The sequence below is a fragment of the Oryza sativa genome, chromosome 5, assembly GCF_034140825.1.
Source record: "Oryza sativa Japonica Group chromosome 5, ASM3414082v1".
Taxonomy (NCBI): domain Eukaryota; kingdom Viridiplantae; phylum Streptophyta; class Magnoliopsida; order Poales; family Poaceae; genus Oryza; species Oryza sativa.
The window spans coordinates 16,511,788-16,532,711 of record NC_089039.1 but is presented as its reverse complement, the minus strand read 5'-3'; the positions used below and the strand labels follow the sequence as shown (position 1 = coordinate 16,532,711).

Sequence of the window (20,924 nt, the reverse complement as noted above, 5' to 3'; positions counted from 1 at the left end):
TGTTGTGCGATCATCTAGGGCCCAAGTCTGTACGGAGTCCCATCATAAACCAACCCAGCCAGTAGCCTAGCCAACAAGTATGTTGGTGTCCGTCCTCACGTCTGACTCCCACGCCGCCACACCTTATTTAACCGTGGTTAGGGGGTAAAGTGAGCTAGGGAGTTCTTGTAATCTTCTCATCTACTCATTTGCATCTATTTAATTTGAAAATTAGGCTAAAATTTTGTTTTGTTCTCGTTGATTAATTTACATCATAATAATTTTAGGTGTTTATAATGTTTATTCACAACATACAAGTAAAAGTATATTTAGTCTTTGAGGATCTATGTTATAAAGAACATAAAGATCGTCTAGGCCCTCTAAATTATAGAGCAAGCCCTGCACCTGATTGTACGCTGTTCGCTTGAGCATGTAATCGTAAGGATTGGCTATGACCCACCCACCCGTAAGTACGGACTTTCGATTAGATCTTGGATGCCTTACGGGTGAGTCAAACTTCAATTTTGGTTGAACGGGTCATGCAACAGGGTAGGATAGTATTTCCTCCGTTTCAGGTTAAAGACGTTTTGACTTTGGTCAAAGCCAAACTGCTTTAAGTTCAACCAAGTCTGTTGAAAATAGAAAATAGTAGGTACATTTTCAGCCCAAGACAATTTATTATGAAAATATATTCAATTATTGATTTGATGAAACTAATTTAGTATTATAAATATTACTATATTTGTTTATAAAGTTATTTAAACTTGAAACAGTTTGAATTTGACCAAAGTCAACATGTCTTATAACCTGAAACGGAGGGAGTAATTCTAATTTTAAATATATTAGTATTACACTCGTGCATTGCAACAAAATCTAAAGTAATACGCGGTAAGAGGGATGGGCCCCCTTTTTTTTTTTTTACGGCGCTGCACGTAGTAGAGAAGGGAGGAGAACATGTTTAAAGTAGTAGACTTTTGATATTAGAGTGAAATATATATTTGACTAAAAAAATCTGATAAGTACTATTTATTTCGCTCTAACTCCCATATAGAGAATATATCATGTGCACACAAGTCTCGTATATACGCGTGCACACCAACTAACAAATTTCACCAAATATTCTAAATTATACATATACTTTTATACTTTTAGTAGTAATTACATATATATTTATATTTAAAGTCTCATCTTTAAATTTATTATATTAAGTAAGAAAAAAATAAAAATATGTCAGATTTATACTCTTAAAATTCAACATATAATGTTTAAAAGTCAACTACATCGTCGTACAACCTCTAAAAAGACAAAAAAAAATTAAATGTATAATGTTTAAAACTCAACTACAACTTCGTACTAAAAAAAGGCCATTTTTAGCTATAAAGTTAGATATAGGCTATGTCAAGTTTATAGATAAAAATATTGTTTTAGAGAGAGAGAGAGAGTATATTTGAAAAATGAGGGGAGTAGATCGATGGAATGGCACGGTAATTTTGATTGTTAGCCTTAATCATGGACGGTCACCTACCCCATTTCGTTGACTATTACCCACCCCGTTTAATCGGATCCTCTAACTTCGGTCTTCCCTGACGTTACTTTGTAGTCACTCTGATTTACCGTCCAGCAGCAATCCAACGACTCAGCTCGCAGATGCCTCGCGTGGTGCTCCCTGCTCGGCGCTGGCTCGGCTCTCGTGCCCAAGGCTCGGCTTGCTCGCTGGTTTGGGGAGACAGCAGGACGCGCGAACGGCAAGAGCTGCGCCCGACACTGGGAATTTCATCTCTAAACAACAGATCATTTTGTGCATCTATGAACTTGCAACAATCAGCATTACTTTTTATTCAATTCCAAGAAAATTTACAACACAATGTCAATCTAACACAATGTCAATCTGTATACAGGTTCAAACGAAAAAGAAAAATGAAATGAAGCTGGAAATGCTAGTGTTACAATCATGGTGCAGTCATAACATAAAACGTGAACAGCTAGCCAAAGCAGAACTAGAATTCTACAATGTCTGAAGTCAGCTGCCCCTCCTTGCTTGAAGCTGCTGATCCATGACACCATCTTGTCCAGAATCATCTATACGTAGGCAATCAATCTGAAATGATTCAGTAAGCAGTACATTGCTGCAAACAGGGCAAGAGGTTGGCGTCCTGAGCTTGGCGAGCGCGTCGGCCACCGCGGCCACGAGGCACCTGAGCCTGCGCAGCTGCGCCGCCACCTCCTTCCTCCCTCGCTCCAACCACCGCCCTAGCCTTGCTCGCCCGCAGGAGCCCGCCCGCCGCCGATGGAGCCGCCGCCCGACCTCGCCTTCAGCCCCCAACCTGCTACGTGCCGCTCCGCTCTCCCTCGTTTCAGCCACTGCCCGATCCCTGCTCGCCTGCCGCCGTGAAGGAATCGGATCCGTGCGCCCGCCACCGCCGCCTCCGCTGTCACGGACGCAGCGAGCAGTAAGCAGGAGAAGAGGATAGGGGAAGGGGAAGCGAGCCGTCATGCAGGAGCCGTGAGCGAGTTCTGTCAAAAAAAACGTGAGTGAGCCGAGCCAGCGCCGGGCAAGGAGCACCACGCGAGGCATCTGTGAGCTGAGTCATTGGATTGTTGCTGGACGGTAGATTAGGGTGACTACAAAGTAACATCAGGGAAGGCCGAAGTCAGAGGATCCGATTCTGTTCGGTTAAGAGTTGACACATCTAGGCCATCGTTGCTTCCATTAATTCCTCGAAGCTCATAAACTCAGGGTCTTCAAATCGTAATTGAGCCACCCAAGCCTCGTCGCCGGCTCCACATAGTTGATTGCTTCGTCGATTGATTGCCTAGCAGTCGTGGTATGTACACACGTTAATTAGCTTCTTCTGTCGTTTAATTTTGCTTGTTAGCCTTAATCTCTTTGTTCTTGACATGATGACCCCATCCGTAGTTTGTTATATCTCTTCAGATTTCTCATAATATTTTTGATAGGTTTAGAAGAAAGTAAGGAGAAAAGAGCTCAATTAAATCCCTGATTGCCTATGCTTGTCTACACATATTTTCATGCAAACATATTGTTGCCATCTATTATATTCACATAAAGCTTCAGTCTTGTGAGCTAGAGTCTTATAGTGCAATTCATTTAGTTGTTTGCTGACAACCCGATAGGTCAAACACAATTTTACTTGGAGAGATATCATTAGTATCATCCTGTTAGCATGTGTTTGGTTGGGAGGATATCCCGGGATGGGATGGGATCATCCCATTTTTATGGCTGTTTGGTTGAGGGACTAGGAGGGATAGGATGGTTCCAAAAGAGAATATTCCTTCAATATTCGGGACAACCCCATCCGGAAAAAAGTGGCGGACGAAACGATCCCACCTCGCACCTGTGACTCGCGACACGCGCGCGGTAAGAGCAGAAGCGCTTCACCTCTCTTTTTTTCCCCTTCTTCTTATCTCTTCTCTGTCTATTCCTTCCTAGGGTTTGCAAGGGTGGCGGTGGCGCGTGCTTGGCCTGGGTGAGCCGGCGCACAGGGGCAAGGCGGCGGCGGGTCGCGGCTGTGGCGGCGCGGGCGTGGGCTGCGGAGGCGCGCGCGGCTGCAGCGGCGCTAGCGGGAGCTCGAGCCGGCGCGCGAGCAGGGGCTGCGGTTAGGCGGCGCGGGTCGGACTGCGGTGAGGCGGCGCGGCGCGCGGCTGCAGCAGCGCCGCGGGCGTGGGCTGCGGAGGCGCGTGCGGCTGCAGCGGCGCTCGCGCGAGCAGGGGCACGGCGACGCTCTCGGGAGCTCAAGCCAGCGCGCGAGCAGGACACGGCGGCGCTGGACCTCATCACCTTCGATTCGAAGTGTTCGTAGCCACCAACTGCAGATCGGGGTTCCCAATCTCCACGGTAAAAAGACCCTAAACCTTGGATGAGGATTTCGTTTTCAGATCTGTGCATATCTGTTTTTGTTGAAGAATGTATGAAATCCCTTTATCAATTGCTTGACAGTAGATGTTGTCCATGTGTTTTTTTTTGTTGTATTGTAGATGGACAAGAGGACCAAGCTTTTAGTTTGTATTGCAGCTACAAATTTATTGTTGTCGATGATGGCCATGATTATTAGGTCTAGAAAAAGAAAGAGGTGTTCAAGGAGAGAAGGTATTAGATATGGCCCAATGGTTGAAAGGGATAGAAAAAGAATTGAGTACCTAGAAACGAAAATTTGGTGGAACGATACAACTTGTATCAACATGCTTAGACTTAGAAGGGCAAGTTTCTTTCGTTTTTGTAAGCTTTTTAGGGATCGTGGTTTACTTGAAGATACCATTCACATGTGTATTGAGGAACAAGTGGCTATGTTTTTGCATACAGTGGGGCATAACCTTAGAAATAGATTAGTTCGTACTAATTTTGATAGGTCTGGAGAAACAGTTAGCCGTTATTTCAACAAAGTCCTTCATGCAATCGGTGAGCTACGAGATGAACTAATCAGGCCCCCCTCATTGGACACTCCAACTAAAATAGCAGGAAACCCTAGATGGGATCCTTACTTTAAGGTCTGAGATTCATCCCTATCTAAATTTATCTTTATGTGAACATTGATATATGGTCCCTAATTTTTAATGTTGTTGAACACAAAATAGGATTGTATTGGAGCTATTGATGGCACACATATTAGAGCCTCGGTTCGTAAGAATGTGGAGTCTTCTTTTCGTGGTAGGAAGTCCCATGCCACTCAAAATGTAATGGCAGCCGTAGATTTTGATCTTCGGTTTACTTATGTCTTGGCTGGTTGGGAGGGGACAACACATGATGCTGTAGTTTTAAGAGATGCTTTGGAACGTGAAAATAGCCTCCGTGTCCCACAAGGTAATAGTTTATCAAATTATCCATGACAAATGTTGATATTTAGGAATGTGACCAACTTGTCGATCATATAATAGGCAAATACTATCTAGTTGATGCTGGATATGGAGCCAAACAAGGATTCTTGCCTCCTTTTCGTGCTGTTCGGTACCATCTAAATGAATGGGGGAATAATCCGGTACAAAATGAGAAGGAGTTGTTCAACCTTAGACACTCATCCCTCCGTGTGACGGTTGAACGTGCATTTGGGTCACTAAAGAGGAGGTTCAAAGTGCTTGATGATGCCACTCCATTCTTCCCATTTCGAACTCAAGTAGATATTGTTGTAGCTTGTTGTATTATTCATAATTGGGTCGTAAATGATGGAATTGATGAGCTTATAGCTCCGCCTGATTGGTCAAGTGAGGACATTGATGAATCGTTAACCGGCCAAGCAAATGACCATGCATTGATGGTTCAGTTCAGGCAGGGCTTAGCTGATCAGATGTGGGCTGACCGTAATAGCCATCATGGAATGTAATATGTAGCTGGGCTACTTGTATTTCTACCTTATTTACAATATTTCATTAGTCAATGAACATTTTTATGTATTTCATTTGTATGGACAGCTTGTTGTAGTCCATTTGCTAAATTGCATTTGTATGGATAAATCTATTGTTGTATGCTGAATTATGGTTTGATGAATGCTGAGTTGGTTGACATATTGTTGAATGGTCATTTCATTGGTTGATAGTTGAATGCTGAATTTTTTTGGGTTGATTTATTGCTGAATGGTGAATTTCTGGGTTAACATATTGCTGAATGGACAATTTCTGTTTACTATATTGCTGAATGGACAATTTCTGTTTACTATATTGGTGAATGGTCAATTTCTGTTTACTATATTGCTGAATGGACACTTTCTAGGTTTACATATTGCTAAATGGATATTTTCTGGTTCATTTGACAGCAGGTAGAAAATGGACAACAATAGTGGCAAGGGAGGAAGCACCCATGCTTCATGGACCTCAGCTATGTCATCTTTCATGCTCAAACACCTTGCCAATCTTGTGGCCGGAGGCACAAGGACCTCATCTGGCTTCAAGGCAGTGCATCTCAATGCATGTGCTAGGGCTGTGAATGAAAGGTTTAACAGCACTCTCACGGGTGAGCAAATTAAGAATCATTTGAAGACATGGCAAAGAAAGTTTACAAAGATAAATAGGCTTAGGAAAGTGAGTGCCGCTGGTTGGGATGAGAAAAATTTCATCATTACTCTTGATGATGAGCACTACAATGGCTATATTGAGGTAAATGTCTTGACCTAGTGCTTTATTCCATTCATTTGTTTTATTGCATTTACTTAAAAAAAATTTTTGTTTCACCGAAGGATCACAAGGCTGATGCTGATTATTTTAACAAACCTCTTGCACACTATGGTGAGATGCTTACAATATTTGGTAGCACCATGGCTACGGGAAAGTATGCAAAGGACTCAAGTTCAGTCCTAGGAACAGAGGATGTCCAAACTGAAAATGATGAAGAGGAAAATGATGGCCCTGCCACTACTGATGATCGTGCGGAGGCATCATCTGCAAGCAAGCCAAAGAAAGCCAGAACACAAGAAATTGAAGATGATGGGCTGATTGGTGCATTCACCAGTGTTGGTGACAAGTTAGCTTCTGCTATACTAAAGGTCGCTGAGCCAGACAATAAACTGCCAGATGGTTTATTTCAAACCTTGAAAAGCCTTCATGGGTTTGAGGAGATCCATGTATCTGTTTACTATGCTCATTTGGTTGCCAACCCTCACATTGCTAGAGCTTTTGATGGACTTCCTTTCGAAAACAAGATACATTGGGTCCACTTGTTCATTAATGAGAAGTTTCCTGGATCAATGTAGCGTTGTTAGATGAGTTGGGTAGTTCTTTTGGTATTATGTGTTGCCGGTGGGCCCATGATCATGTATGACTTTGTACTGCCAATATGTTTAAGGCCGAGAATTCTTAGGTGCAAGACTTAAATTTGCTATTATGTGTAAGACCTTAATTTGCTATTATGTGCACGACTTGAAACTTCTTATTATGTTTGGCTTGGACTCTATGTATGGGTTGAAATGGGATCAGATGTGAGCTAATTATGTGTGATTGTTTTTTGAGGGGTTGATTATGGAACTGCTAGTATTGTTCATTATTGGGTAGCTTGTCATTATTCTGTAGCTTGTCCAATATGCTGAAATGAAGTTGCTGGAGCTTATTTTCAAAAATAGTGATATGGAGGGTATTTTAATTTTTTATATAGTGTGGTCATCATGTAGAAATATTATTTTGTAGTTTGTAGACTATGAGAGGTAACCTCACCAACTAATGTGTGGAGGTAATTGTATCCAAGCATCCCATGTTCATCCCTCCATCCAAACAAAAGATAGGATCATTCCAACCCATCATATCCCTCAAACCAAACTAAAAACAGGGTTCGTTCTATCCCTTCAACCAAACAAAAAAACAGAACCATCCCATTCCAAAAAACAGGGATGGAACCAACCCATCCCATCCCATCCCCAAACCAAACACATGCTTATGGAGCTCCCTGAGAACAAGCTTACAGATTTCATCCAAGGCAATTAATGAAAAGGATAAGTGGACACCAATCAACAAACACAATATTAAGGTGTTCACAGAAGATGCTATTAGAAGGATTACTAACAACTACAACATTCCCATTCCCCGCAAAAAAAAAAACTACAACATTCCCATTGGCAAAGGTGGCTTTGGAGAAGTTTACAAGTGTTACCTTGACGGTGGTAGCCCAGTTGCAGTGAAGAAATATATCTGCCAGAATTCAAAAGAAGGGTTTGCTAAAGAGATTACTGTCCATGGCCAAATTAACCACAAGAATGTTGTTAGGCTCTTAGGATATTGTGCAGAGGAAAATGCTTCGATGATAGTCATCGAGTTTATATCAGGGGGAAACCTCAGAGATCTTCAGGACAACGACAATCCCATACCACTAGATGCAAGGTTGAGCATTGGTGTAGAATGCGCAGAGGCATTAGCCTACATGCATTCTTCCATGTATCAACCAGTCATTCATGGTGACATCAAACCAGATAATATACTCCTAGACAACAACTTGGGTGCGAGATTGTCTGACTTTAGAATATCGAGGTTGGTCTCCAATATGGACAAAACACAATACACAGTGTATGTAAAAGGCAGCAGAGTTATGTAGATCCAGAACATCTCGAAACTGGGCTTGTTGATCCAAAGAATGATGTCTACAGTTTTTAGAGTTGTTCTCTTGGAAATGATTACTAGAGCCAAGGCAAGTGAAAATGGTATAAGTACTGGCCTCGTCAAAAACTTTACTAAGGCTCTTGGAGAAGGAAATCAAAAGAAAGCAATGATGTTTGATGTTGGAGTAGCAAACAAGAGCGACATGAAGGTTCTTCACGAGATTGGGAAGCTGGCATTCTCAACTCTAGAGCAGCAATGAAAGTGTTGAATAACTCCATGGCTCTATGCCTCTATGAATAGCAATGAAAGTGCCCTTTGGATTTCAATGGACGGTCAGATTTCATCAGTAGCTTGCGAGCACAGCTTTGTAGAGCAGGAGCAACACTGATATCTTATCGACTTATCCTGCTGCAGTCTGCAGACACCAACCACTCAATCATCTGGGGCTTGGCCGCTTGGGAGCAGAGCTTTGTAGAGCAGGAGCAACACACTGATATCTTCTCGACTTGTCCCTGCAGTCCGCAGACACCAGCCACTGATACCGGCCACGCTGACCATCAAGAGTTGACCACGCCTCCGTTCCTCGAAGCTCTGCCCTGTCTGCTCAGAATCAGATTGATGAGCTAGGCGGCCACATCTCTTCAAACCTTCACTTGATCATCATAGTAGTTCATCGATTGCTTGGAGTGATTTCCCAAGTACGGCAGGTGAGCATCTTAAGAGCAGGTACAATAGGGCTGACTCATCGGCTCCAATAATTGCCCGGTCACATTATTCCTACGTGGAAGGGTAATGATTGAGGGGAAAGAGAAGAGCGGGCGACTAAATTGTCGCCAGGCTATAACGTATTTTTTGGGGGCGTAGCGCCTGCTTGCAGCCGAGGCAGGCGCTAGAAAACGCGGGTTGTAGGGCCCACGAAAGGAAAAACGATCCCATGCGCATCGCTCCTAGGCCGCCGATCCACCGAACCGATCCCCTTTCTCCTTTCTCTCTGCCGCACGATCCCCTCTCTCTCTGCCGTGAGATCGATCTCCCTCTCCCTCTTGGCGCGAGCGCAAGAAAGGAGGCTGGCGCATTGATCCCCCTCCCGCCAAATCGATGGACAGATCTCCCACCCACCGCTTCGATCGATCTCCTTCCCGCGCGATATTCCCTCTCCCCCACTCCTTTTTCTTCTCTCCCAATCCTATAACTTCTCCCGTGCGCGCGAAATCTATTTTGCCGGCTGGTAGAACGATGCCAAAGCCCCAAAATCGCCCCTAAAATCCATCCCCCCGGTGGATAGATCGACGGCCGCTGCCCCTGTCCTCTTCCACGGTTCTACCGCACCAAAACCCTAGTTCCCTTCCACCATGTCTCGTCGGACAAAGAGAGGTTGCGCCACCCCCTTGCGCCACTGCAAACTCATCTGCAAGCTCGTCTGGTCCTCCCGGTGTTCATATCCCGCCGGCAGCACCGTATCCATATGGATGTCCTTTGTTCCCCACCCCACTGCCATCATGGTTTCCTTTTCCACCGTCACAAGCCATGGCGGGCTCATCTGCATATCGTCCTCCTACTGATGCCAAGACGGACGTCTAAATTGATTTGGAACAATGGTACATTTATTATTTGGCCTTATCAGTTCTGATTTTGATATGCTTCTGTTTCCCTGTCTAATATTCAGAGTTCCATGGTCGTTATTGTTTTGATCCATAACAGCGCTAGTGCAATGATTTGTTTAGGAAAAAAAGGTGATTTTGTTCTGATAATCAGGTTACCGTAGTAACTTGGCCCATGTAATTTGGTCTGCAATGATTTGTACCATGTATTTATGCAGTAATTTGGCTAAGTAAAAACAAGAGTCCAATGTTACATGTAGGGTAATCATGCTAGGGTAATTAGCAGTGGTGGTAACCATGTATTTATGCAGTAATTTGGCAAAGTAAAAACAAGAGTCCAATGTTACATGTATTGCTAATTTGTTTTAGATTCGAGCACTCATTTACCACTATGTACTAAAATAAAATAATTTTGAGTTCAAAAAAAAAAATTTTGATTGCACTTATCAATATACCATTATACTGGGGTAATATTGGGTTAGGCCTTGCATTGATCAAGATTGGCTTGTTCATTCCTTTTTATATATGGGACATAACTTGATCAAGATTTCCATGTTCATGATTTTTATATAGGGGACTAGAATCTCGCCCGCTCGGTGGTTTGGTTGATTTTATCAAAAACACCACGAACCCTATGCACCATGTGACTGAAGGGTGTCAGTTGCAGCCAATTAATGTTGAGAATGGCAACAATGGAAATGCCACTAGGACCGAGAAGCACCTAGGCTGGTCAACTGAAGAAGACTTGAGGCTGGTAAGTGTCCTACGCGAGTTATTTATTTGGTAGTGGCATTCATAATACTTGCAATTTAACAATAGTAAAATATTTGGAAATTGTAGGTCAGTGCTTGGTTAAATAACTCAAATAATCCGATAGAATTGAATTTCAAAAAGAATGATAAATATTGGGCTGATGTTGCTGCTGCTTACAATAGCACTACTCCGTCAAGCCGGTTTAGGCAAGTTAAGCAAGTTAAGGACCGTTTTAGTAAGATCAAGAAAAAAGTTGGGAATTTTTGTTGCTCTTGGAAGGAAGCTAATTCATTATATGCTAGTGGGGAGTGTAATGTTGATCTCATGGCCAAGGCGCAGAAAATATATGAGAATGACTTCAAGGATGGGCCATTCTTGCTTACTCAGTGTTGGAATGAACTAAAAACCCAACCTAAATGGCATGCATATTTGGATCAGCTTGACAAGTCGAACAAAAGGAAGTGAGATTATGCTGATGCTATCTCCCTTGATGACGAGGAGATCCCACGTCCAATGGGAGTCAAGGCAGCTAAGGCGCAGCGTATAGGCAAAGGAAAAGGCAAGGTTCAAGATTGTACTGCTGAGCTAGAAGATGACATCCACAAGTTTATGGATGCACATGAAGCAGCCAAGGAGCAGCAAAGTGAATTGTTGGAGACCCAGCGACGTGTTGCTAGTGATAATCTTGAAGCGAAGAAGGTTGGTTACCAGACCGCTATGATTGCAGCATATAAAGAGTTACTGAACAAAGACACAAGAGATATGCCTGATGATGTAAGGTATGAGCTTGTTGCAATGTTGAAATGCATGAGAGAAGATATATTTACAAAAAACCAGTGAGGTATGTATCATGAAGTTCTTTGCAGTAGTAAAACATGCATATATCTACGTTGATTTTGAGCAGTAGTCAAACTATTGTACTGTATTCATAGCTATAGTTCCAAACAACCATGCAACCAGTCCCTGTTTTGTGGTAATTAATAGCAGTCAGTCCAAATAATCATGCATATAGTCTCATATTTTGTGCTGATTAACTGCCATTAGTCCAAATAACCATGCAGTCAACCCAAATTTTCATGATTATTGTAGCTGGTCCAAATTAAATTGCAGTCAATTGTCAACCCATATTAAATTTCCATGGTTGTTGCAGCTGGTCCTAATTAAAATGCAGTCATAGTCTATACATATTAAATTTTTCATGGTTGTTGCAGCTGGTCCTAATTAAAATGCAGTCATAGTCCAGCCATATTAAAATTTGTATGGTTATTATAGCTAGTCCTTTGCAGCATCTATATATTACCTCTCATAACTTGAAACTGCCAACCCAATCCATCCTCCTCCTCCTCCTCCAACCATGTCGGACTCATTCTCCTATTCATCCTCCAACTCAGATGACCTAGACCCATCTAAAGTTCTAGACAAGTACATTTCTGAGCAGAATGTACTAGGCTCATTTGCTTCTCGAATCATAGAGAAGATGAAGGGTAGGTTTGGAGCTGGGCGTTTGAAGCGCCAAGGTGGAACAATTAAGACAATTCGTAGGGATCATGTAGATGCCCACAGCCGTTTGGTGGCTGATTATTTTGCAGAACATCCGTTGTACCCAGAGCGGATGTTTCGCACAAGGTTCCGCATGCATAAGCCACTCTTTTTACGTATTGTTGAAGCCTTAAGTCAGTGGTCACCGTACTTTACTCAAAGGGGAGATTGCTCTGGTCACACCAGCCTCTCTCCACTTCAAAAGTGCACAGCAGCACTTCGTATGTTAGCATATGGCACACCTGCTGATGCACTAGATGAATATTTAAAAATTGGCAAGAGCACAGCCTTAGAATGCTTAGAAATGTTTTCACGAGGGGTGATTGTGGTCTTTGGTGGGACGTACTTGAGACGCCCCACAAGGGAGGATGTAGAGCATATATTACATGTTAACGAGTCTCGTGGATTTCCGGGTATGCTAGGTAGTATTGATTGTATGCACTGGAGGTGGGAAAGTTGTCCGAGGGCTTGGAGGGGTCAATTCACCCGTGGTGATTACAAAGTCCCAACAATTATCCTCGAAGCAGTTGCTTCACACGACCTATGGATTTGGCATGCCTTCTTTGGTGTCGCTGGTTCTAACAACGACATCAACGTGCTGAATCAGTCCCCTCTTTTCCTTGACACAGTAAGAGGTGAGGCTCCTCGGGTCCATTATTATGTCAATGGGGAAGAGTACAACCATGGGTATTACCTAGATGATGGTATATACCCTGAATGGGCTGTATTCCAGAAGACTATACCACTTCCACAAATAGAGAAGCATAAGTTATATGCTGAACATCAAGAGGGGGCGAGGAAAGATGTGGAGCGGGCTTTCGGGGTATTGCAAGCTCGTTTCAACATTGTACGTCGTTCAGCAAAGAAATGGAAGAGAAAGAGTATTGGAAATACCATGCTAGCTTGCGTGATTCTCCACAATATGATTGTTGAAGACGAGGGCGAGGATGCAATATGTGACCTAGACCTCAATAGAATTCCTAGGACATCAATAGTACTGCCTCCAGAAGTAACCAGTGGTGGTAACCCATGTTTTCGTGATGTGCTAAGTAGGAAAGCTGCTATTCGTGCTCGTTCGATGCATACCCAGCTTAAAACTGATTTAATTGAGCACATTTGGAACCGGTTCCGGAATATGCAGCGTGCATAACCATGGTAGGGTAACTAGCATATAATTTCCCCTTTTTTGTCATAGATAGAGCCTTTTAATTTACCCTTCTATATGTTTTGTTTCAGGAACAATTAAGCTTTGATGTCTACTGTGTTGCACCTCTTCAACACACCTCTTACAGGTATATTTCCTTCATATGGTATATTTATCGTGTGAGTACTTTCAGCTGTAATGAACATCGGAATTTTTGTTTACATGAACTGATTTTGTTCCTCCATATGCTATATATGTTGTATACATGAACTGCTAGCTTCATCATTGATCTTTTTTTACATCTCAGTTCAAAAATATGATTCGTGAATCTATGTAACTATAGTGTAGGGGCTGTGACAATCTTTCAAGAAAATTTACTGGAATGAGACACACCTAATTTTCTAGTTTTAGGAAAAGTTTACTGTAATTGGCAGAAATTTGACCATCACTAAGTAGTTAGATTTCTGGCATTAATATTGCATTTGTACTGTGATTGTTCTGCTGATAACATAATTTATATTCTGCTCCATCTCTCCATTACAGGCTGGTGGCAACAAATCAAGATGGCTGATGATGGTCCATGGAGATCAAGAACTATCTCAGTTTATATCTATGTTTTTGTTAACTATTATTTTGTTATCCCTAAAAAGTTGCCTTGTGTGGCTTATTAGTGTCTAATCAGAACAAAAACTTTATCTAGTTTCTGTGGTCCTTTTGTTTGATGGCATGTTGCCAGAAGATTTGTGAATCATCGTAACTGTTTCACTGTTTGGATTATTAATCCTCTATTTAACTAGCTCTGATGTGATTGTGTATATGTGGTGCAACAAAATGGCCACAAATATGGATGTCAGGACTGATCCCAACAACTGCTATTGGCATGCATGCATTAAATAGTTTAATGTATTAATCTCTGACATTTTACAACTAATCTATTGTACTTGATAAGCTATATGCTAGCTCTTCCTGAGCTGGACAGAAAATTGGAGATGGTAGTGGGCTCCCTATTGACCTTGCTCTAATTTGGCTTACTTCACCTCTCTCTCTTTCTCTCTCTCATGCCTTCTGTTTGAAGTTGATTCCGACTGCACCGGTGAAAATTTCGACAAAAAATATCACATCAAATGTCTGGATACATGCATATAGGGCATTAAATATGAGAAAAAAAATCAATTGTATAGTTTGTATGTAAATTGCGAGACGAGTCTTTTAAACTAATTACCACATGATTTGATAATGTGATGCTACAGTAAACATTTGCTAATGACGGATTAATAGGCTTAATAAATTCGTCTCGCAGTTTACACGCGGAATTTGTTTTGTTATTAGTCTATGTTTAATACTTTAAATGTGTGTCCGTATACTTCAAAAACTTTATACAAAGAACTAAACACACCAGATCTGGATATTGATGTACTGAACGACTTTTTTTCCACCTGCAACCGAACTTCTACTTCTTTCCAAAATAATTATTTGTGTAGTAAATCTACATATTATATACTAAAAGACTATTAAACTTCCTATAAACACTCTCAAACCGCCACATGATACTTCTATAAACACTCATAAACCGTAATGTGACGCTCTAATAAATTAGAAAAAATGTTGAAAATTCTGAAAAAACAAAATATCTAGCTATCGGTTATCGGTTTTCATTTAATCTGGTAAACTCATTATCTATTATATTATTAAAGAAATAGAAAAAAGAGCCTCCACGTTCGCTTTCATGGCCTAGAAATTCCCACATTAATCGGAGAAAAAGAAAAAGCAGAGTCCATATAGAAATACAATTTAAAAATAGCTAAAATTCGGAATTAAAAAATAAGGAATATTAGAAGAAAAGACTAGAGTCTATATAGAAATACAATTTAGAAATAGTTGAAATTAGGAATTAAAAAATAAGGAATATTAAAAGAGGAGACTAGAGTCCATATAGAAATACAATTAGGAAATAACTGAAATTTGGAATTAAAAATAAGGAATATTAGAAGTAGAATATAGACTCCATACAGAAATACAATTAGGAAATAATAGAAAAAGGAATTAAAAATAAGGAATATTAGAAGTAGAGTATAGAGTCCATATAGAAATACAATCAAGAAAAAAAATAGAAATTTGGAATTAAAAAAATAAGGAATATTAGAAGTAGAGTATAGAGTCCATATAGGAATTTAAAACTAACTAAAATTCGGAATAAAAAGGAGCCTCGACATTCGCTCTCATGACTTAGAAATTCTCACATTAATCGGAGAAAAAGAAAAGCAGAGTCCATATAGAAATACAATTTAGAAATAGCTGAAATTCGGAATTAAAAAATAAGGAATATTAGAAGAGGAGACTAGAGTCCATGTAGAAATACAATTTAGAAATAGTTGAAATTCAGAATTAAAAAATAAGGAATATTAGAATAGGAGACTAGAGTCCATATAGAAATACAATTATGAAATAGATGAAATTCGGAATTAAAAATAAGAAATATTAGAAATAGAGTATAGAGTCCATATAGAAATACAATTAGTAAATAATATAAATTCGGAATTAAAAATAGGGAATATTAGAAGTAGAGTATATAGTCTATATAGAAATATAATTAAGAAAAAAATAGAAATTCGGAATTAAAAAATAAGGAATATTAGAATTAGAGTATAGAGTCCATATAGGAATTTAAAACTAACTAAAACTCGGAATAAAAAGGAGGCTCCACGTTCGCTCTCATGACCTAGAAATTCTCACATTAATCGGAGAAAAAGAAAAGGCAGAATCCATATAGAAATACAATTTAGAAATAGCTGAAATTCAAAATTAAAAAATAAGGAATATTAGAAGAGTAGACTAGAGTGCATATAGAAATATAATTTAGAAATAGTTGAAATTCGGAATTAAAAAATAAGGAATATTAGAAGAGGAGACTAGAGTCCATATAGAAATACAATTAGGAAATAACTGAAATTCGGAATTAAAAATAAGGAATATTAGAAGTAGAGTATAGAGTCCATATAGAAATACAATTAAGAAAAAAAATAGAAATTCGGAATTACAAAATAAGAAATATTAGGAGTAGAGTATAATGTCCATATAGTAATTTAAAACTAACTAAAATTCGGAATAAACATAATAAAATTAAAAGTAGAGTTTAGAGTCCGTATAAAAATATAATTTACAAATAACTAAAATTCAAAATTAAGAAAAATATGGGAAGAAGAGTTTAAAATCAATATAGGAATACAATTTAGAAGTAACTAAAATTTGAAATTAAAAATTAAAGAATATTGAAATATGAGTTTATATAGAAATACAATTTATAAATAGCTGAAATTCGGAATTATAAAATAAGAAATATTAGACAATAAGGAATATTTTGAATAGCTGGATTATAGCAATGCTAGCCGCGCAATCTGCGCGGGCCACCATGCTATTTTTCAACCATTAGATCTATCTTAAAAACATATCAATTAGATTTATCTATAAAAAGGGCCATCTAATGCCACACACGCAGTAAGTAGGCCAGGCCCGTCCCTCTTTTTCCTTTTCTTTCTCACTTAGATAAGATCAAAACCAAATTAATAATGTTTAATGTTGTTTTTCTGTGCACTAATTTTCTTACTCCTATATACTTTCAAATGTTCCAATGACTTGGATTCTTTTTCATAATTATGTAACCTTGATGCTTCCCTGACAGCCCGTTTGGTTGGGGGGAGTTTTTTTAGGAGGGATTGGGAGTTTAGAGGGATGAGGCTATTAACTGTTTTGTTTGGTTGGAAGAGATGGGAATTTTGGTGGGATAGGAATGGGGAATTGAGGAAAGAACTCCCTTCTTTTCAATACCTGGGTAGGGGTGGTAACTGGGAGGAAATTCCTCATTTACTTCGCCGAAACAAATCTCAGCCATCCGTTTTCATTAATGACCTAATCTCCAACTAAACTCCCTATCAATTTTCACCACCTCCACCAAACAAGAGACTGGGATGAAAAATCAAATTTCCATCTTAATCTCACAATTAATTCTCTCGTGTAAACTTTCAATCCCCTTCCCTCAAGTTACCAAACAAGACGTGACAGTCAAGTGGAACATTTTGACGGTCATCTACCAAAGGAAGAAGACAAGTATTGGACGGAGGAGATGGAGCGTTGGATCACCATCGGACGGCCCATGTAGCCCAACTCCTCCGCTGCCACGCGACGCCCCAGCCCAAGCCAAAACCAAACCAAACAAACCCCGTCGTCACCTATCCAAACAGATAAGGCCCCGCGCGCGCGCAAACCAAAGCCTCTCCATGGACACCACCGCGTCATGGCGCCTCCTCCCCCCGGCCGCCTCCTCGCCGCCGCCCAGGAGGCAGGCGGCTCTTCTCCGGCGCCACCCGGCGGCCACCACCACCTCCTCCTCCTCCGGCAAGCGGACGACGAGGCTCCTCTGCCTCCTCCATGACACGGTAACATCCATCTCTCTCGAATCTCCCCGATCGATCGATCAGCGCCATTAATCACTTGCCGTGTTTGTTCTTGCCATCCGTTCGGCAGCCTCCTCCTGCACCGCCGCCCGCCGCTGACGAGATCAGCTCGCCGCCGCTGCGGAAGCTGGCCGCGGCGCTGCAGTGCGGTGCCATCTGGGCAGCGGTAAGTTCGATCAAGCAGCTAATTCTTTGCATTTCGGATGGATGGATGGATGAATGACCGGCGCTGCAGCGGATTCGCCGCGTGCGTCCGCCATTGATCGCAGGTTGAGGCCCCGGCGGCGCTGGCGGTGACGGGCGAGGAGGACCTCGACATCCTGGGGATCCTGCCGACGGTGGCCGCCATCGCCTTCGTTTACCTGTTCGTCTTCCCGGTGAGATCCGGGCCGCCATTCTTGGTTTCTTGCGAGGCTAATTCAGAGATCGGGTGTACAGGTTTGTGATGGTTTTTTTTCCTTTGTTTCTGCAGCCGATTATCATGAACTGGATGAGGCTGAGGTGGTTCAAGCGCAAGTTCGTCGAGACGTACCTGCAGTTCATGTTCACCTACCTCTTCTTCCCCGGGTGAGTTGCCTCTTGCTACCACGTATGCTTACAAAGAACAAATTAAAGAACAAAATGCGGCATCTTCGAATCGTGAATATATAGTATTGTAATTACCTTTCAATCTGATTTTCTGTTGAGCATTAATGCAGCAAAGATAATCATCTAGTGATCTGCTCTATCCCTCTGGACAAAAATTTAAATATATATACATATTTTGCTGTCTTAAGGAGATACCCAGAGTTACTAAATTTTACTGCGGTGTAGAATTAATTTTTCTGTTATAAAATTTGGCATCTCTCCGTACATTCTAAGGACCATAAATTTTCTAAAAAGGACTGCAGTATTGCTTTGCCGAAGATCATCATATCAATGGAATCGATGCGCATGCCGTTGCCAAATTTTGTTTGTGTGAACCAAATAACCGTGAAACTCAAAATTCCCATCTTCAACAACATATATCTCTTGCTGTGAATGGCCTAGTCATAGTATCAATTGAACCCAATTCCTTGTCTGTGTGCATCTCTACCATTTTGCAGGATGATGTTGTGGGCACCATTCGTCAACTTCAGGAAGTTCCCAAGGGATCCAACCATGAAGTACCCTTGGTCCAAGCCAAAGGAAGGCACACCGTTGTTCAAGGACAGATACCCACCTATAGAAACCTACAAGTGATCAGAAGTACTAGACCGTATTCTTTTCGAAAAAAAATAGCATTTCTTTGCATGGATTTGTAAAACATGCATGGTGCCACAATCTTCTTGGATGTATCGAGAGCAAAGTGAGATCTCACATAAAAGAAAGGGAAATGATAATGATGCAATATTACACTAGCCCAGGCACCGAAGCATATGTTGTGCTTGGGAAAAGGTTGCTAGATAAGTTGCAGGTGTTGGCAAAATCTAGTACTGGAGTAGCAGCCTGTCTTTCTGTTTCACAGTTAAGGCACCGTTTTCTCATGATCATCTTCAAAAAATACTTTCCTACTAGCTTTACACCCAAATTATAATAAGTGATTAATAACGAACGTCCCAATCTTTCATTGTAAACTAATTCGAAAAAATAGTAGATTGCAGTTTTTACTAGGTCTAGATTGAGCTTTGACCTTTCACATACTTCGCACAATGTGATTTGGAATTCCAATTGGATAAAAACCTTGACCTCTAGGAGTGTGTAAGGAACTGCAAGTAAAAGTTCTAGATTTAGATATTCCCATATGAGTATTTTGCAATTGAACTGAGTGGTACCAGATTACAGGTTGTCCTGCCCTTGGCAGAGTTCACAATTCGTTTGAATTTCATCACCCAAAATTCTCCCAAAACGGCGTGCTTAGCTTCATAAAATTGGTTGTCTCGTTGGGGCTGTCATTTCAACCTTAAAAACAAGATTGTAAACCCTGTCTATTGTTTACATTAAACCCTATTTAGAGGGTGAGTGAAAAAAAATGCCGAATTATGGGGTAAAGGGCATGTGCATTGTTGATTTCACTATGGGGATCCTTAACAAAGATACTGCTTTCTGAGTTGTGACATTACCCCTCCATAGGACATGGCATATTTTTTTTCCGAGGGGACAGGCAGGGAGCTCCTGCAATTCACTATAGAAGAAAAGAGTTGATCCAGTTTATAAGGGAAACCGAACCCAAAAATCTTACAACAACACGGTTAATTAAAGGAAAACCGGTAAAAACCCCGACATTGACAAACTGAACCTAAGTACAGCTGTCCAACAAGAGATAAACTCCTAAAACGAAGCCTTCAAGAAGGTTACGCCGATAAAACGGCGACATCGTCCGATCCTAACGAATCTAGGTTTTCACCCGGAGAAAACTCTTGAAGTGGAGTTGAACGAGGGCTCCAGTAGCAACGCCTTCAAGAAGGTGAACGGCGCCCAAGGGCGTCGCCGTTGCTAGCACCGAGAGCGGAGCAAGACTTTCGCCTTGGAGCACCCATCAACGATAGCATCCACGACAGGAGACACCAAATGTCACCTGCACACCGAGGGTACCTGCAATATTCACACCACCTGCACGACGGCCGGACTCCAAACCACCCCGTCCCCACCCGATGACGTGCCGGATCTAGGCAAGGGAGCCAGATCTGGTCGTCCCCCTCACCACCAACGCCGGCCGACGCCTAGAGGGGCTCCGGAGGACGCCAGTGGCCGCTGCGGGATGCCTGCGTGCTCACGCTACCGCCGGCCGCCGCGCCGCCGCCGGATCCGGGCACGCCGCCGCCGGATCTGCGACCTCCACCACCGCCGCCCCAACGCCGTCGCCATCACCCACAACACCACCCGGCGCACTCACCTCGGCCGCCACCATCGCCCGTCCCCGCCGCCAGTCCATCCCCGGGAGGCTCCCCAGGCCGCCCGAGCGCGAGGAGACGAGGAGCGCCCCGCCGCCGCCGTCCTTGCGGCCGCGCGGCTTCGCCGGTGGCTGCTCGGGCAACGGCGAGGCGGAGAAGGGGGGTGGGATGGGGGAAGAGGGGCGGTCAGATCGTCGCCTCCTGAGCCGCCCCTGGGGAGAGCTGACTCGGGGGAAAAAAAGGACCGTTTCTGAAGAATTATATTATAATCAAGAGGACATGGCATATTTGAGGTTCGCTCTTTGCTCAACAAGTTGGCTTGTAGGCATATCATTGGTTTACCCTTGCCCTTGTCACCTTTGGCTTGTTGATCGATGGATCAAATTGTGCTCCAATTATGACATTGAGGTTTGACCTTGATTTAGCTTCCCCCTCCCTAATATAGGGTTGTATAGTATGGCGCGAAGTCTTGTCTCCAGCTTAAGTTTATAGTATTATTTTAGCATAGTTTTTTTTATTTCTGTACTAACAAGATAATATGCATCAAAATAAATTACCAAAACTTTCTACACAA

General features: G+C 41.9%; 4 protein-coding genes across 6 annotated transcripts; all 4 read left to right on the top strand.

Annotated features, from left to right (window-relative positions):
- The first annotated feature begins 2,317 nt into the window (after positions 1 to 2,317).
- On the top strand, positions 2,318 to 6,911 carry LOC107280833 (uncharacterized). Of its 3 annotated transcripts, XM_015782040.3 has the most exons (4): positions 2,318 to 3,835; positions 3,976 to 4,485; positions 4,573 to 4,798; positions 4,873 to 5,496. In XM_015782040.3, exons 2-4 carry the CDS (start codon positions 3,976 to 3,978, stop codon positions 5,313 to 5,315), a joined length of 1,179 nt encoding a protein of 392 aa, XP_015637526.1. In that variant the 5' UTR covers positions 2,318 to 3,835; the 3' UTR covers positions 5,316 to 5,496. The 3 variants fall into 3 exon arrangements, with proteins under 3 accessions (XP_015637526.1, XP_015637528.1, XP_015637527.1); XM_015782042.3 differs by lacking the exons at positions 3,976 to 4,485; positions 4,573 to 4,798; positions 4,873 to 5,496 and adding exons at positions 5,748 to 6,084; positions 6,165 to 6,911 and having other exon boundaries at positions 2,326 to 3,835; XM_015782041.3 differs by lacking the exons at positions 3,976 to 4,485; positions 4,573 to 4,798; positions 4,873 to 5,496 and adding exons at positions 5,745 to 6,084; positions 6,165 to 6,911 and having other exon boundaries at positions 2,326 to 3,835.
- Positions 6,912 to 7,714: 803 nt separating this feature from the next.
- Positions 7,715 to 8,269, top strand: LOC136356651 (putative wall-associated receptor kinase-like 16). The gene is made up of 2 exons (XM_066310895.1): positions 7,715 to 7,941; positions 8,092 to 8,269. The coding sequence occupies exons 1-2, from the start codon at positions 7,715 to 7,717 to the stop codon at positions 8,267 to 8,269; spliced, it is 405 nt and encodes a 134-aa protein (XP_066166992.1).
- Positions 8,270 to 8,441: 172 nt separating this feature from the next.
- LOC9269617 (NAD(P)H-quinone oxidoreductase subunit L, chloroplastic) lies at positions 8,442 to 19,003 on the top strand. The gene is made up of 6 exons (XM_015782736.3): positions 8,442 to 8,736; positions 17,141 to 17,480; positions 17,569 to 17,664; positions 17,768 to 17,875; positions 17,971 to 18,065; positions 18,584 to 19,003. The coding sequence occupies exons 2-6, from the start codon at positions 17,322 to 17,324 to the stop codon at positions 18,717 to 18,719; spliced, it is 594 nt and encodes a 197-aa protein (XP_015638222.1). The 5' UTR covers positions 8,442 to 8,736; positions 17,141 to 17,321; the 3' UTR covers positions 18,720 to 19,003.
- LOC107280959 (uncharacterized) lies at positions 11,977 to 13,185 on the top strand. The gene has a single exon (XM_015783111.3). It carries the CDS (start codon positions 11,977 to 11,979, stop codon positions 13,051 to 13,053), a length of 1,077 nt encoding a protein of 358 aa, XP_015638597.2. The 3' UTR covers positions 13,054 to 13,185.
- Positions 19,004 to 20,924: the final 1,921 nt, after the last annotated feature.

What these genes read in the sequence shown, in the direction of transcription:
- LOC107280959 (XM_015783111.3), top strand. Translation starts at nt 11,977, where the DNA reads ATGTTTCGCACAAGGTTCCGCATGCATAAGCCACTCTTTTTACGTATT.
- LOC136356651 (XM_066310895.1), top strand. Translation starts at nt 7,715, where the DNA reads ATGATAGTCATCGAGTTTATATCAGGGGGAAACCTCAGAGATCTTCAG. An exon ending in TCTGACTTTAGAATATCGAG is followed by an intron (nt 7,942 to 8,091) that starts GTTGGTCTCCAA and finishes AATGATTACTAG; the next exon opens with AGCCAAGGCAAGTGAAAATG.
- LOC9269617 (XM_015782736.3), top strand. Translation starts at nt 17,322, where the DNA reads ATGGACACCACCGCGTCATGGCGCCTCCTCCCCCCGGCCGCCTCCTCG. An exon ending in GCGGTGCCATCTGGGCAGCG is followed by an intron (nt 17,665 to 17,767) that starts GTAAGTTCGATC and finishes CATTGATCGCAG; the next exon opens with GTTGAGGCCCCGGCGGCGCT. An exon ending in TTTACCTGTTCGTCTTCCCG is followed by an intron (nt 17,876 to 17,970) that starts GTGAGATCCGGG and finishes TTGTTTCTGCAG; the next exon opens with CCGATTATCATGAACTGGAT.
- LOC107280833 (XM_015782040.3), top strand. Translation starts at nt 3,976, where the DNA reads ATGGACAAGAGGACCAAGCTTTTAGTTTGTATTGCAGCTACAAATTTA. An exon ending in GATGGGATCCTTACTTTAAG is followed by an intron (nt 4,486 to 4,572) that starts GTCTGAGATTCA and finishes AACACAAAATAG; the next exon opens with GATTGTATTGGAGCTATTGA. An exon ending in TAGCCTCCGTGTCCCACAAG is followed by an intron (nt 4,799 to 4,872) that starts GTAATAGTTTAT and finishes ATCATATAATAG; the next exon opens with GCAAATACTATCTAGTTGAT.